General features: G+C 43.7%; 1 protein-coding gene across 9 annotated transcripts in view; it reads left to right on the top strand.

Moving 5' to 3' along the window:
• Positions 1-11,926, top strand: part of LOC116532596 (zinc finger protein 561-like) — a 38,605-nt gene extending 26,679 nt beyond the window's left edge. For 6 of the 9 annotated variants that reach the window (XM_032251878.1, XM_032251876.1, XM_032251875.1 and 3 more), the window contains 5 exons: positions 3,155-3,258; positions 4,509-4,597; positions 5,700-5,826; positions 8,056-8,138; positions 10,737-11,926. In XM_032251878.1, the coding sequence (XP_032107769.1) occupies positions 3,234-3,258; positions 4,509-4,597; positions 5,700-5,826; positions 8,056-8,138; positions 10,737-11,891 (1,479 nt within the window). In that variant the 5' untranslated portion in view covers positions 3,155-3,233 and the 3' untranslated portion in view covers positions 11,892-11,926. The remainder of the gene's footprint in view (positions 1-3,154; positions 3,259-4,508; positions 4,598-5,699; positions 5,827-8,055; positions 8,139-10,736) is intronic. The other 3 variants (XM_032251881.1, XM_032251883.1, XM_032251882.1) reach the window with 3 other exon arrangements.
• The last annotated feature ends 2,235 nt before the right edge of the window (positions 11,927-14,161 follow it).

Consider the following 14,161-nt stretch of genomic DNA (forward strand, 5'->3'; position numbering starts at 1 on the left):
TTTTTTTTTTTTTTTTTTTTTTTGGGGGACGGAGTTTCGCTCTTGTTACCCAGGCTGGAGTGCAATGGCGCGATCTCGGCTCACTGCAACCTCCGCCTCCTGGGTTCAGGCAATTCTCCTGCCTCAGCCTCCTGGGTCGCTGGGATTACAGGCACGCGCCACCATACCCAGCTAATTTTTTGTATTTTTAGTAGAGACGGGGTTTCACCTTGTTGACCAGGATGGTCTCGATCTCTTGACCTCGTGATCCACCCGCCTCGGCCTCCCAAAGTGCTGGGATTACAGGCTTGAGCCACCGCGCCCGGCTAGGGTTGCTCTTAATTGTAAATTGCTTTGGGTAGTATTGTCATTTTAACAATATTCTCCTAATCCATGAGCATGGAATATCTTCCCATTTTTATTCTGTATCCTCTACAGTTTGTTTCATTGGTGTTTTATAGTTTTCTTGTATGGCTCCTTCACACTTTTGGTTACTTTTTATGTTTTTCAGAGGTGAGGTCTCATTTTGTTTCCCAGACTGGAATACAGTGGTACAATTGTAGCTCATGCAGCAGCCTTGAACTCCTGGGCTCAAGGGATCTTCCTGCCTCAGCCTATTGAGTAGCTGGGACTACGGCTCTGTGCTATCATGCCTGGCTAATTTTCTTTCTTTCTTTTTTTTCTTTTCTTTTTTTCTTTTTTTTTTTTTTTTTTGAGACGGAGTTTCGCTCTTGTTACCCAGGCTGGAGTGCAATGGTGCGATCTCGGCTCACCGCAACCTCCGCCTCCTGGGTTCAGGCAATTCTCCTGCCTCAGCCTCCTGAGTCGCTGGGATTACAGGCATGCGCCACCATGCCCAGCTGATTTTTTATATTTTTAGTAGAGACGGGGTTTCACCATGTTGACCAGGATGGTCTCGATCTCTTGACCTCGTGATCCACCCGCCTCGGCCTCCCCACAGTGCTGGGATTACAGGCTTGAGCCACCGCACCCGGCCCTAATTTTCTTTTCTTTCTTTCTTTTTTTTTTTTTTCCATTTTAAATAGAAACGGGTCCTTGCCATGTTCCCCAGGCTGATCTTGAACTGCTGGACTCAAACAATCCTCCCACCTCAGCCTCCCAAAGTTCTGGGATTACAACTGTGAGTCCTGATGCCTGGTGCTGGCATTTTATAGTCTTTGCAGCTATTGTAAATAGGATTAGTTCCTTGATTTCTTTTTCAGATTGTTCACTGTTGGTGTGTATAAATGCTACTGATTTTTGTATGTTGATTTTGTGTCCCTTTACCTTTACTGAATTTGTTTATCAGTTCTACCAGGTTTTTAGTGGAGTGTTTAGGTTTTTCTAAACGTCAGATTATGTCAGCTGAGCATAGTGGCTCAGGCCTGTAATCCCAGCACTTTAGGAGACCAAGGCAAGAGGATTGCTTGAGATCAGGAGTTCATGGCCAGCCTGGGCAACATAGTGAGGACCTTCCCCCACCCCCAACCTCTAAAAAAATTAACATTGTCACATGCGCCTGTGGTCCTGGCTCCTTGGGAGGCTGAGGCAGGAGTATCACTTGAGCCCAGGAGTTCAAGACCAGCCTGGGCAATATGGCAAGGCCCCATCTTGCAGTGAGCTATGATCACAACTGCACTGCTGCCTGGGCAGCAGAGGGAGTCCCTGTTTCTAAGGAGAAAAAGGTCATGTCAGTGGCAAACAAGGCCAATTTCACTTCTTTTTTAGTTGGGATACCCTTTATTTGTTTCTCTTGCCTAATTGTTCTGGCCAGAACTTCTAGTATTGGGTTGAATAAAAGTGTTAAAAGTGGACAGCCTTGTTCTGTTCAAGATCTCAGAGGAAAGACTTTCAATTTTTCCCCATTCAGTATGATGTTGGATGTGGGTTTGTCATATATGGTCTTTATTATTTTGAGGTGTATTCCTTTTATACACAATTTTTTGTCGAGGGCTTTTGTCAGAAAGGGATACTGAATTTTATTGAATGCTTTTCAGTGTCTTTGGAAATCTTATATAGTTTTTGTTCTTGGTTCTGTTAATTTGGTATGTCACATTTATTGGTTTGCATATGTTGAACCATCTTTGTATTTCTAGGATGAATTTCACTTAACTATGGTGAGTGATTTTCTTTATGTGTTGAATTTGGTTTGCTGGTATTTTGGTGAGAATTTTTGCAGGTATGTTCATTAGTGATATTGGCTGGTAGTTTTGTTGTTATGCTCTTGCCCGGTTTTCATATGAGAATAATGCTCACTCTGTAGATTAAGATTGGAAATATTCTCTCCTCTTCAGTTTTGTTTCTTTTTTTTTTTGAGGAGTTCGAGTAGTATTGGTATTAGTTTTTTCTGTTTGTTTTTTTTTTGTAAATTTAGCAATAAAGTCATCAGGTCCTGGGCTTTTCTTTGATGGGAAACATTTTGTTATGGCTTCAATCTTGTTTTTTTTATGACAAGGTTTTTCTCTGTTACCCAGGTTGGAGTACAGTGGTGTGATCATGGCTTACTGCAGCCTCTACCTCCCAGGCTGAAGCAGTCCTCCCATCTCAGCTTCCTGAATAGGTGAGGTGCAAGCCACCACACCTGGTTACTTTTTCTACTCTTTAGCAGAGACAGGTTTTCATCATGTTGTCCAGGCTGGTCTTGAACACCTGAGCTCAAGTGATCCGCCTGTCTCAGCCTCCCAAAATGATTTTCTTTAAAATTTCCCTAGGTCACTATCTCCTTTTCAGCACTACATGGAATCTTAAACCCACGGTTTTACCTCTTATCTAGCAAACTATCAAGAATACTGCCCATCACCTGGGCGTGGTGACTCACGCCTGTAATCTCAGCACTTTGGGAGCCTGAGGTGGGTGGATCATGAGGTTAGGAGATTGAGACCATTCTGGATAACACAGTGAAGCTCCGTTTCTAGTAAGAAAAGTACAAAAAATTAGCTGGGCTTGGTGGCATGCGGCTGTAGTCCCAGCTACTTGGGAGGTGGAGGTTGCAGTGAGCCTAGATCATCCAATTACACTCAAGTCCAGTGGACAGATTTTGGTGGCTTTCACATCTGTCACCTGCAGAGAGAAAGCTTATACGTAATATTTTATGCTCGTTGTTTGATGATTGATATGAACAAGACCAAACATAACCCTGTACACAGAGGAATGGAGATTGTCTTTCTCCACCTAGATTCATAAGCTTCCCTGAGGCGATCTTGGCATGACGGAAGAGACAGCATTGAGGCGCATTCCACCATCAGCTTCAGAGGATGGCAGCCATTGATTTGTCTTGTGGTAAGTCCTTGTTAATGCTCTTTCTCAGAGATTCTGCTTTAGGTCGCCCTCCACACCATAAGAGTGCAGTGAGCTGGGCCTGAACAGTCGCTGCTGGTTCTTTTTTTTTTTTTTTTTTTTTTTTTTGAGGCACAGTTTAACACTTGTTGCCCAGGCTAGAGTGCAGTGGCATTGTCTCAGGTCACAATCACCTCTGCCTTCTGGGTTCAAGTAATTCTCCTGCCTCAGCCTCCTGAGTAGCTGGGATTACAGGCATGTACCACTTTTACTACACCTGGCTGATTTTGTATTTTTAGTAGAGATGGGGTTTCTCCATGTTGGTCAGGCTGTCTCAAAACTCCTGACCTCAGGTGATCTGCCTGCCTCAGCTTCCCAAAGTGCTGGGATTACAGACGTGAGCCATCACACCTGGCTTCCTCTGGTTCTTACAGGAGTAACTGAAGCGCAAAACAGAATGTTATTTTATTTTATTTTTATTTATTTATTTATTTTGAGACAGAATCTTGCTCCATCACCCAGGCTGAGTGCAGTGGTGCAATACCTCTGCCTCCCAGGTTCAAGCAATTCTCTTGCCTCAGCCTCCCAAGTAGCTGGAACCATAAGCACGTGCCTCCAGGCCTAGCTTGTTTGCTTATTTATTAATTTAGAGATGGAGTCTCACTCTGTCACTCAGGCTGGAGAGTAGTGGCATGATCTTGGCTCATTGCAACCTCTGCTTCCGTGGTTCAAGCAAGTCTTTGCCTCAGCCTCCTGTAATTATTGTTTTATTTTATTTTTTTTAGTGGAGACGGGGTTTCACCATGTTGGCCAGGCTGGTCTCAAATTCCTGACTTCAAGTGATTTGCCTGTCTTGGCCTTCCAAAGTGTTGGGATTACAAGCATGAGCCATCGTCCCCAGCCAGAATGCTGTTTTAGAATTCAGCCCTGGTTTGTGTGCCTTAGGAAATGCTCTATAAGCTTCATGAATTTTACTAGTATGGACAGACAGTCAAATTTTTCAGAGTGTAAGTTTCCTTGTAAAATGAAACTATTACCATTTACATAACAGGCAGCTCGGCCCACATCTGCTTTTCTGAGTCTAGGTGACAAGGACTACTGTGGCATTTCATGGGAGTGTTGTCTGTCTGCAGTTTTCTCGAGTGTGCAGGAGTATATGGGAATTTCAAACTGGGATAGAGTGACTTCTAGGCGTGTGAATGTGGGAAGTACAGGTAGCTGTGGCTTCTCATGCCTTCTTACTTTTCCACTAGGGTTTTTTTCCAGGGAACCAATCTGCTCTTTTGAAGAAAAGACAAAGGTAGAAAGGACGGTGGTGGACTGCCTGGCAAATGGTTATCAGGTAAAGTGAAAATGTACTGTTGTACAAAATGTCATACCTTCATCCAGTAGGTGGACACATTTCCTTCTAGACAGACTCATCTCCGGAGTTCTCTTAGAGCAAATGAAGCTTTACTGAAGGACAAGTCCCGAGATGAATTTCCCCAGGGAATGAAATCTCCTATAGATAAAATGTTAACTTGAAAATCATCCCGTGATCTCAGTAATAATTAATTAAGCTTGACCTTCATGGTGCCAAGTGCATCTTTCTTTGATTGCTGGGTGGTGTGACAGATGATAAGGCAGATGAAAGTGTCCTTTTATCAAATAATTTATTCACGCATCAGAATTTATCAGATATCTGCAGTGTGCTGAGGAGTGTGCTGCATAGTGACAAATGGGACAGGAAGAGCTTCTAGCCTGGTTGTGGTTGTGCTAAGATAAAGTGTAAGCTGTGGGCAGTGGCTCATGCCTGTAATTCCAACTACTCAGGAGGCAGAGGTCAGAGGAGCACTTCAGTCCAGGAGATTGAAGCTGCAGTCACCAGCAATTGTTTCTGGGTAACACAGTGGGACCTGTCTTTATATATAAATTAATGAACAGATTAGATGGGGATAGATAGATAGATGAATAGATGATAGATAAAAATTTATGTTGGCTGGGCGCGGTGGCTCATGCCTGTAATCCTAGCACTTTGGGAGGCCAAGGTGGGTGGATCACCTGAGGTCAGGAGTTCAAGACCAGCCTGGCCATCATGGTGAAACCCCATCTTTTTAAAAAAAAAAAAAAAAAGAAGAAGAAGAAAGAAAAAAAAAATTTATGTTAAGGAAGTATTGTAATTAAAACTTCAAAAACTTTAAAAAGTTTAAAATAAAAATGTTTAAAAATAAATCAGGAAAATATATTTTTAAAAATTTTAAAAAGTGCTGTTCAAGGCATATACCTGTAGGAGGTCACCTTTGAGTGTTTAGACACAACAGCTCCTGAGACATTAAACCCTGGAGTAGATGTTGGGAGATCTCAGAACCACATATCAGCGAGTATAAGGTTCCCCTTCCTCATTCTCCAGTGAACATTGGTGCAAGTGTTCATTGGCTCAAACCAGCATATGTGTGATGACTTAGGATTCAGTGACCTTTGATGATGTTGCTGTGGAGTTCACCCCAGAGGAGTGGGCTTTACTGGACACAACTCAGAAATACCTCTACAGAGATGTGATGCTGGAGAACTACAAGAACCTGGCCTCTGTGGGTAAGAGTCACATCATTTTGCTGGGCATGGTGGCCTACACCTTTAGTCCCAGATACTTGGGAGGCTGAGGTGGGAGAATCGCTTCAACCTGGGAGTTTGAGACTAGCATGGGTCACATTGTGAGACCTCGTCTCTAAAAAGAAATCATAGGCCGGGCACGGTGGCTCAAGCCTGTAATCTCAGCACTGTGGGAGGCCGAGGCGGGTGGATCACAAGGTCAAGAGATTGAAACCGTCCTGGTCAACATGGTGAAACCCCGTCTCTACTAAAAAAAATACAAAAAATTGGCTGGGCATGGTGGCACGTGCCTGTAATCCCAGCTACTCAGGAGGCTGAGGCAGAAGAATTGCCTGAACCCCAGAGGCGGAGGTTGCAGTGAGCCGAGATTGTGCCATTGCACTCCAGCCTGGGTAACAAGAGTGAAACTCCGTCTCAAAAAAAAAAAAAATCATAGAAAGAAAGACTACGTCGGGTGCAGTGGCTCACGTCTGTAATCCCAGCACATAGGGAGGCCAAGTCGTACGGATTACCTGAGGTCAGAGGTTTGAGAAAAGCCTGGCCAACGTAGTGAAACCTCCGGAAGCTGAGGCAGAGCCACATAATTGCTTGAACCTGTGGTGATTGCAGGGAGCCACTGCACTCCAGCTTGGCCAACAGAGCAGGAGTTCGTCTCAAAAAAAAAAAAAAAAAGAAATGTACATCTTCCTTCCCCTATCTTTGATGTACTAAATTGGAAACTTTAGCATTTGAAACCAGTCATCTGTATTTTCAGAATCCCTGAAGATGAATTCAATATACCATCATGTTTGACATCCTATGGCAAGGATCTTTATGTTGTACTTACTTTATTTCTTTCTTTTTCTTTTTTGAGATTGAGTCTCGCTTTGTCACCCAGGCTGCAATGCAGTGGTGTAGTCACAGCTCACTGCAACCTCACACCTCAGCCTCCCAAGTAGCTAGGATTGTAGGCACCTGCCACCACACCCAGCTAATTTCTTTAAAAAATTATTTTTAGTAGAGATGGGTATTGGCCATGTTGGCCAGCCTGGTATCAAACTCCTGACATCAGGTGATCCACCGGCCTTGACCTCCCAAAGTGCTGGGATTACAAGTGTGAGCCATGGCACCTGGCTTTATCTGTGGGACCAGACTTTCATTTCAGTAAGAAATAAAGTAACTAGGCCGGGCACTATGGCTCACACCGGTAATCCCAGCACTCTGGAAGGCCAGGGTGGGCAGATACGAGGTCAGGAGATTGAGACCATCTGGCTAACATGGTGAAACCACGTCTCTACTAAAAATAGAAAAATTAACCAGTGTGGTGACTTGTACCTGTAATCGCAGCTACTCAGGAGGCTGAGGCAGGAGAATGGCTTGAACTTGGGAGGTGGAGGTTGCAGTTAGCCGAGATTGTACCACTGCACTCCACCCTGGGCGACAGAGCAAGACTCTGTCTCAAAAAAAAAAAAAAGGCCGGGTGCGGTGGCTCATACCTGTAATCTCAGCTCTTTGGGAGGCCAAGGCGGGCAGATCATGAGGTGAAATTGAGACCATCCTGGCCAACATGGTGAAACCCTTTCTCTACTAAAAATACAAAAAAAAATTAGCCAGGTGTGGTGGCACATGCCTGTGGTCCTAGCTACTTGGGAGGCTGAGGTGGAAGAATCGCTTGAACCCAGGAGGCAGAAGTTGTAGTGAGCTGAGATTGTGTCACTGCACTCCAGCCTGGTGACAGAGCAAGACTCCATCTCAAAAAAAAAAAAAAAAAAAAAATTTTTTTTTTTAAGATGCATTTTGCCTTAGAAGATTTAAGCTATTTTTCTCAGAATTTCAGATATTTCTGATTTTTATTTTCCATCTAGTCAGACTTTTTTATGATCTAACAAAAATACCATTCTGTTGTTTGGTTAAGTTTATCATTTTGATATATGCTCTTTATCCAGATCTTTCCTACTTTCCCTTCCTGATAATCTTCTCTTCCTATTCATCATCAGTTTCAGTTTTCACAGAAGCAGTTTATAATAAGCTATCTAAACACATCAGCTGTGTAATAAACCCCACATCCTTATAGCCAACTTTTTGCCATACCAAAATCCTCAAGGTTCTCTGGCTTTTATTTTGTTACTGTGTTTAATTTGAAAACAAGTACAAATGACTCATCAATTTAAACTATTTCAATATAACATTTCCTCTCTAAACTCTTACATTTCTTTTTCTCCTTAACTTCAGAATGGGAAATACAACCTAGATCCCAAGGGCCATCACATCAGCAGGGTTTTTTGAAGAATGAAATATTCAATGGGCTACAAATGGTAAGATTGATGAGGGATATTTCTTAGTTTCGCCACTCAGAAAAGATTCAGAATTTCATTCTAGAAAATCAGCCCAGTCAGAGCTGTGGCCTACATCTGTAATTACAGCTATTTGGGAGGCTGAGATGGGAGGATCATTTGAGTCCAGCAGTTTGAGACCAACCTAGCCAATATAGCAACATCCCATCTCTAATTTAGAAAAGACACTGAATATGGTGGCTCATGCCTATAATCCCAACATTTTGGGAAGCAAAGGTGGATGGATCATTTGAGGTCAGGAGTTGGAGACCAGCCTGGCCAACATGGTGAAACTCCATCTCTACTAAAAATACAAAATTAGCTAGGTGTGGTGGGCATCTGTCATCCAAGTTACTCAGGAGGCTGAGGCAGGAGAATTGCTTGAACTCAGAGGTGGAACCCAAGATTGCATCACTGCATATAAGAAAAGATAATAAAGAAACTGAGTCTATAATCCCAGCACTTTGGGAAGCCAAGATGGGTGGATCACTTGAGGTTAGTACTTCGAGACCAGCCTGGCCAACATGGTGAAACTCTGTCTATACTAAAAATATAAAAATAGCCAGGCATGGTGGCGGGCACCTGTAATCCCAGTTACTTGGGAAGCTGAGGCAGAAGAATTGCTTAAACCTGGGAAGTAGAGTTTGCAGTGAAAAAGAGCACAAATGAGAGATACTTGGGAGAATTAAAGAAGTAGCCTGCACTGTTGAGGGAGCAGAGTCTCCAGAGAGATAGTCTGAATATGATGAATTTTGTGATGTTCCATACCTGTATAACTAACTTGTCACTTGAAAATACCCACAAGTACACATTCCCACATATGTAAGTAGACATGGAGGATTTAAACAGTTTCATGAAAATCTACAGAATTTGGCTGGGTGCCATGGCTGACACCTATAATCCCAGAACTTTAGGAAGCTGACACAGGAGAATTGATTGAGTCTAGGAGTTTAAGACCAGCCTGGGAAACAGGGAGACCTTGTCTCTACAAAAAATAAAACATGAGCCAGGCGTGTTGGCATACACCTTTAGTCCAAGCTCTTTAGGGGACTGAGGCAGGATGATGGCTTGAGCCTTGGAGATTAAGGCTGCAGTGAGCTGTGATTGTGCCATGGTACCCAGCGTGGGTGACAGATTCAGAACATGTCTCAAACTACCCCTCACAATAATAAAAAAAGAACTACAGTGTTGTTTTTATTTTTATTTTTTTTAAATAATTAGAGCCAGTGGCATAGAATTCTAGCAAAAGATCCCATCATTCAAACTGGAAGAAGTGAAGGAGTCAGGAAATGAAACCATAAAAATTGTAAGAATTATACTTATGAAAGTAGGCTGCCATGGTAGCTCATGGCTATAATCCCAGCACTTTGGGAGGTTGAGACAGGGCAGTTGCTTGAAGAGTTTGAGACTAGCCTAGGCTACCTAGCATGATCCTGTTTCTATAAACATAAATTGAGGCCAGGTGCAGTGGCTCACGCCTATAATCCTAGCACTTTGGGAGGTGGAGGTGGGTGGATCATGAGGTCAGGAGTTAAAGACCAGCTTGGCTGGTAAAACCGTGTCTCTGCTAAAAATTAAAAAATTATATGGGTGTGGTGGCATGTGCCTATAATTCCAGCTACTCGGGAGGCTGAGGCACGATAATCGCTTGAACCCAGGAGGCAGAGGTTGCAGTGAGCCGAGATCGGGCCACTGTATGCCAGCCTGGAGGCAGAGTCAGACTATGCCTCAAAAAAATAAATAAATTGAAAGGTTGGCCAGGCTTGATGGTGCATGCCTATAGTCCTGGCTACACAGGAAGGTAAGGTAAGGTGATCACTTGAACCCAGGAGTTTGAGGTTAGAGTAAGCTATGATCACACCAGTGCACTATAGCCCAGGCAATGGAGTGAAACCACAGCTCTTTAAAATACACTGGGGATGGTGGGTCACGCCTGTAGTTTCACCATTTTGGGAGGCCAAGCCGGGCAGATCACCTGAACTCAGTAGTTTGAGCAGCCTGGGCAACTTGGCAAAATGCCAGCTCTTACAAAAAATTAGAGGTTTTTTTTGAAGTGGAGTCTTGCTCTGTCATCCACACTAAAGTGCAGTGGGTTGATCTTGGCTCGCTGCAACCTCTGCCTCCCAGGCTTAAGCAATTACCCTGCCTCAGCCTCTTGAGTAGCTGGGATTACAGGCACAAGCCACCACACCCAGCTAATTTTTGTATTTTTAGTAGAGACGGGGTTTCAACATGTTGGTTAGGCTGGTCTTGATCTCCTTACCTCATGAGCCACCATTCCTGGCCAAAAAAATAGAAAAATTTGCCAGGTACAGTGGCGCACAACTGTATTCCTAGCTGCTTGGGAGGCTGAGGCAGGAGAATTGCTTGAGCATGGGAGGTGGAGGTTGCAGTTAGCCAAGATTGTGCCACTACACCCCAGACACTGTCTCGAAAAAAGAAAAAAAAAAACACACACTAAACATTAAAAAGGTAAAATAATGAAATAATTGTCATCAAAATAATGCTTCTGTGTTTAGATGGGTGAAATCTCTTAATATGTCTGAAAACGTTGTAAATCCTTTATTCCCTCATCAACAGGAAAGAAGCTACAGGTTAGGGAAACTCTGTGACTGTAAGAATTGTGGAGAGGTCTTCAGTGAATGGTTTTTCTTTGAGACGCTCATGAGAGCTCAGAATGTAGGGAACACTTCTGAGTATAATTGTTCTGGAAACGATGTCCTCTCTGTGTACAAGAAAGCCTCTGTTGGACAGGAACTTTCCAAACTTAATCCATGTGGAAAAGTCTTCACCCTAACTCCAGGCCTTGCTGTACATCTTCAAATTCTCAATGCAAGAAAACCCTACAAATGTAAGGCATGTGGAAAAGGCTTTAAGTATTTTGCGAGTCTTGATAATCACATGGGAATCCACACTGGAGAGAAGCTCTGTGAATTTCAGGAATGTGGGGGAGCCATCACAGCTTCCTCACGACTAAAGCACTGTGTAACAGTTCATACTGGAAAGAAATCCAAAAAGACTAAGAAATGTGGGAAATCCTTCACTAATTTTTCTCAACTTTCTGCACATGGGAAAAATTATAAAGGAGAGAAGTCCTTTGAATGTAAAGAATGTGGAAGATCCTTTAGAAATTCCTCCTGCCTTTATGATCACATTCAAATTCACACTGGAATAAAACCACACAAATGTACTGAGTGTGGAAAAGCATTCACTAGGTCAACTCAACTTACTGAACATATAAGAACTCACACTGGAATAAAACCCTATAAATGTAAGGAATGTGGGCAAGCCTTCACTCAGTACTCAGGCCTTGCTATACACAAAGGACATCACAGTGCTGAGAAACCCTACCAGTGTAAGGAATGTGGGAAAGGCTTCACTACATCTACAAGCCTTACTCAACATACAAGAATTCACACAGGAGAGAAGCCTTATATATGTGGTGAATGTGGAAGAACCTTCATTACTTCTTCCCATCGTGCTAAACATTTGAGAACTCATACTGGAGAAAGGCGCTATGTATGCAAGATATGTGGGAAAGCATTTATGTATTCCTCGGGCTTTAATGTTCACTTACGAACTCATACCGGAGAGAAACCCTTTGTATGTAAAGAATGCGGGAAAGCATTTGCTTCTTCCTCACTCCTAAGTAGACATGGAACAATTCATAGCCGGGCACAGTTGCTCACGCCTGTAATACCAACAGTTTGGGAGGCCGAGGCAGGTGGATCATGAGGTCGGGAGATCTAGCCTAACAGGATCACAAAGTCAGAAGATCCTAGCTAATATGGTGAAACCCCATCTCCACTAAAAATACAAAAAAAGTTAGTTGGGTGTGGTGGCACACACCTGTAGTCCCAGCTACTTAGGAGGCTGACACAGGAGAATTGCTTGAACCCATCAGGCAGAGGTTGCAACTAGCTGGGATGGCGCCATTGCACTCCAGCCTGGGCAACACAGTGAGACTGTCCCCCTCCCCCCAAAAAATTTCTCACTGGGGAGAAATCCTATGAATGTGAGGGTATGAGTGTTAACATTTAGCCCATCGGTTGCCATCTTTAATTATTGGCAGTGATACCAAAGATCATCAGATTGGTCCTAAATGCCTTACAGGGGTTGTAGTGGCTTATGGATTGGCCTTAGGTGCCCTCCCAAGTGTTTGAAATTAAACCTACTGGTTCTGAATACAATTTCTCCATGGTTGCCTGCATCTGGGCATCTCTTTTGGGATGCTGAGGTCAGTACTGCATGCTGCCTCACCTTGGTGATTACATTCATAGGATCATAGCATTAACAAGTTCTGTATGAGATAAATCATGCAGATTGGTCCCAGACCCTGTTGGTTAGTAGCTGCCAGTGTGGCACATTCATGTCAAAATTTACCAGAAGCCAAGATGATGTAGGCCTCAGAGGCAGGTTGTTGAGAAATGCTCCTCAAAGGATCTCTTCTGTTCCCACGGATCCTGGAGAGCATGGCAAGAGTTAAACCATCCTTAACTGTCAGTGCACTTTCATAGCTGATTATTTCTATGTCCCCTTCTTGTGAAATCTAAGAAGTGTGACAGCCTTGCCTCTTCTGTTCTGCCTTCTCTGTCCATTTTAGGTGGCACCATCTAAGTGGCAGTATCTCTTCTAATATAATCCAGTCTCTCCTCACTTGTGATAAGATAGCTGATACAGTCTCACTCATGATCTCTATCAAATGATTCTTTAGCCACACTTTAAGGATTCTCTTTAGTACAAGTTTTCTAATTTTTGGAGTATGGATAGGCTGAGAACATTCCAACTCTCCAAGTTCTGGTTCCTTTTTTTTCCTTAACAATTTCTTCTACAATTCAGGGTTTTTTTTTTTTTTTTTGAGACGGAGTTTCGCACTTGTTACCCAGGCTGGAGTGCAGTGGCACGATCTCGGCTCACAGCAACCTCCGCCTCCTGGGTTCAGGCAATTCTCCTGCCTCAGCCTCCTGAGTAGCTAGGAATACAGGTACGCGCCACCATGCCCAGCTAATGTTTTGTATTTTTAGTAGAGACGGGGTTTCACCATGTTGACCAGGATGGTCTCGATCTCTTGACCTCGTGATCCACCCGCCTCGGACTCCCAAAGTGCTGGGATTACAGGCGTGAGCCACCGCGCCTGGCCCAGGGTTTTTTTTCTTTCTTTTTTTTCTTGAGAGACAGTTTTGCTCTTGTGGCCCAGGCTAGAGGGTAATGGCATGATCTCGGCTTACTGCAATCTCTGCCTCTCAGGTTCCTGTAATTCTCCTGCCTCTGCCTGCCGAGTAGCTGGGATTACAGCATGCACCACTACCCTCGGCTAATTATGTATTTTTGGTAGAGACAGGGTTTCTCCATGTTGGTCAGGCTGGTCTTGAACTCCCAACCTCAAATGATCAACCTGCCTTGGCCTTCCAAAGTGCTGTGATTACAGGCATGAGCCACTGTACATGGCCAAAATAACAGTGGGAGACTCCATCCCAAAAATAAAACAAAAAACAAAACAGTAGTAGCTGGATTGAGGGAAAAGATCACCTGTTTTTGTGTTTTTTGTTGTTGTGTGTTGTTTTGTTTTGTTTTTGAGGCAGAATCTCCCTTTGTGGCCCAGGATGGAGTGCAGTGGCGTGATCTTGGCTCACTGGAACTTCCACCTCCTGGGTTCAAGCGATTCTCTTGCCTCAGCCCCCTGAGTTACTGGGACTCCAGGCACCCACCATCACGCTCAGCTAATCTTTGGGAGGCCAGGGTGGGAGGATGAGCATCATAATGAGACCCCATCTCTACAAAAAAATAAACTTGTGTTAGCAAGGTGTGCCTGTAGTCACAACTACTTGCAAGGATGGTGTGGGAGGATTGCTTGAGTCTAGGAGGTTGAGGCTGTAGTGGGCTCTGATTGGGCTGGTCTGTAGAAAAAAACAAGAAAAGTGATAAATGGCCCTTTATGACAGACTAATCACAGCGGTAATGTTGTGGTCGCATCCATCAAGGTCTCCATACTCAATACCCAATAT

The sequence above is a fragment of the Sapajus apella genome, unplaced genomic scaffold (genome assembly GCF_009761245.1).
Source record: "Sapajus apella isolate SASKATOON/1434 unplaced genomic scaffold, GSC_monkey_1.0 scaffold77, whole genome shotgun sequence".
Taxonomy (NCBI): Eukaryota; Metazoa; Chordata; class Mammalia; order Primates; family Cebidae; genus Sapajus; species Sapajus apella.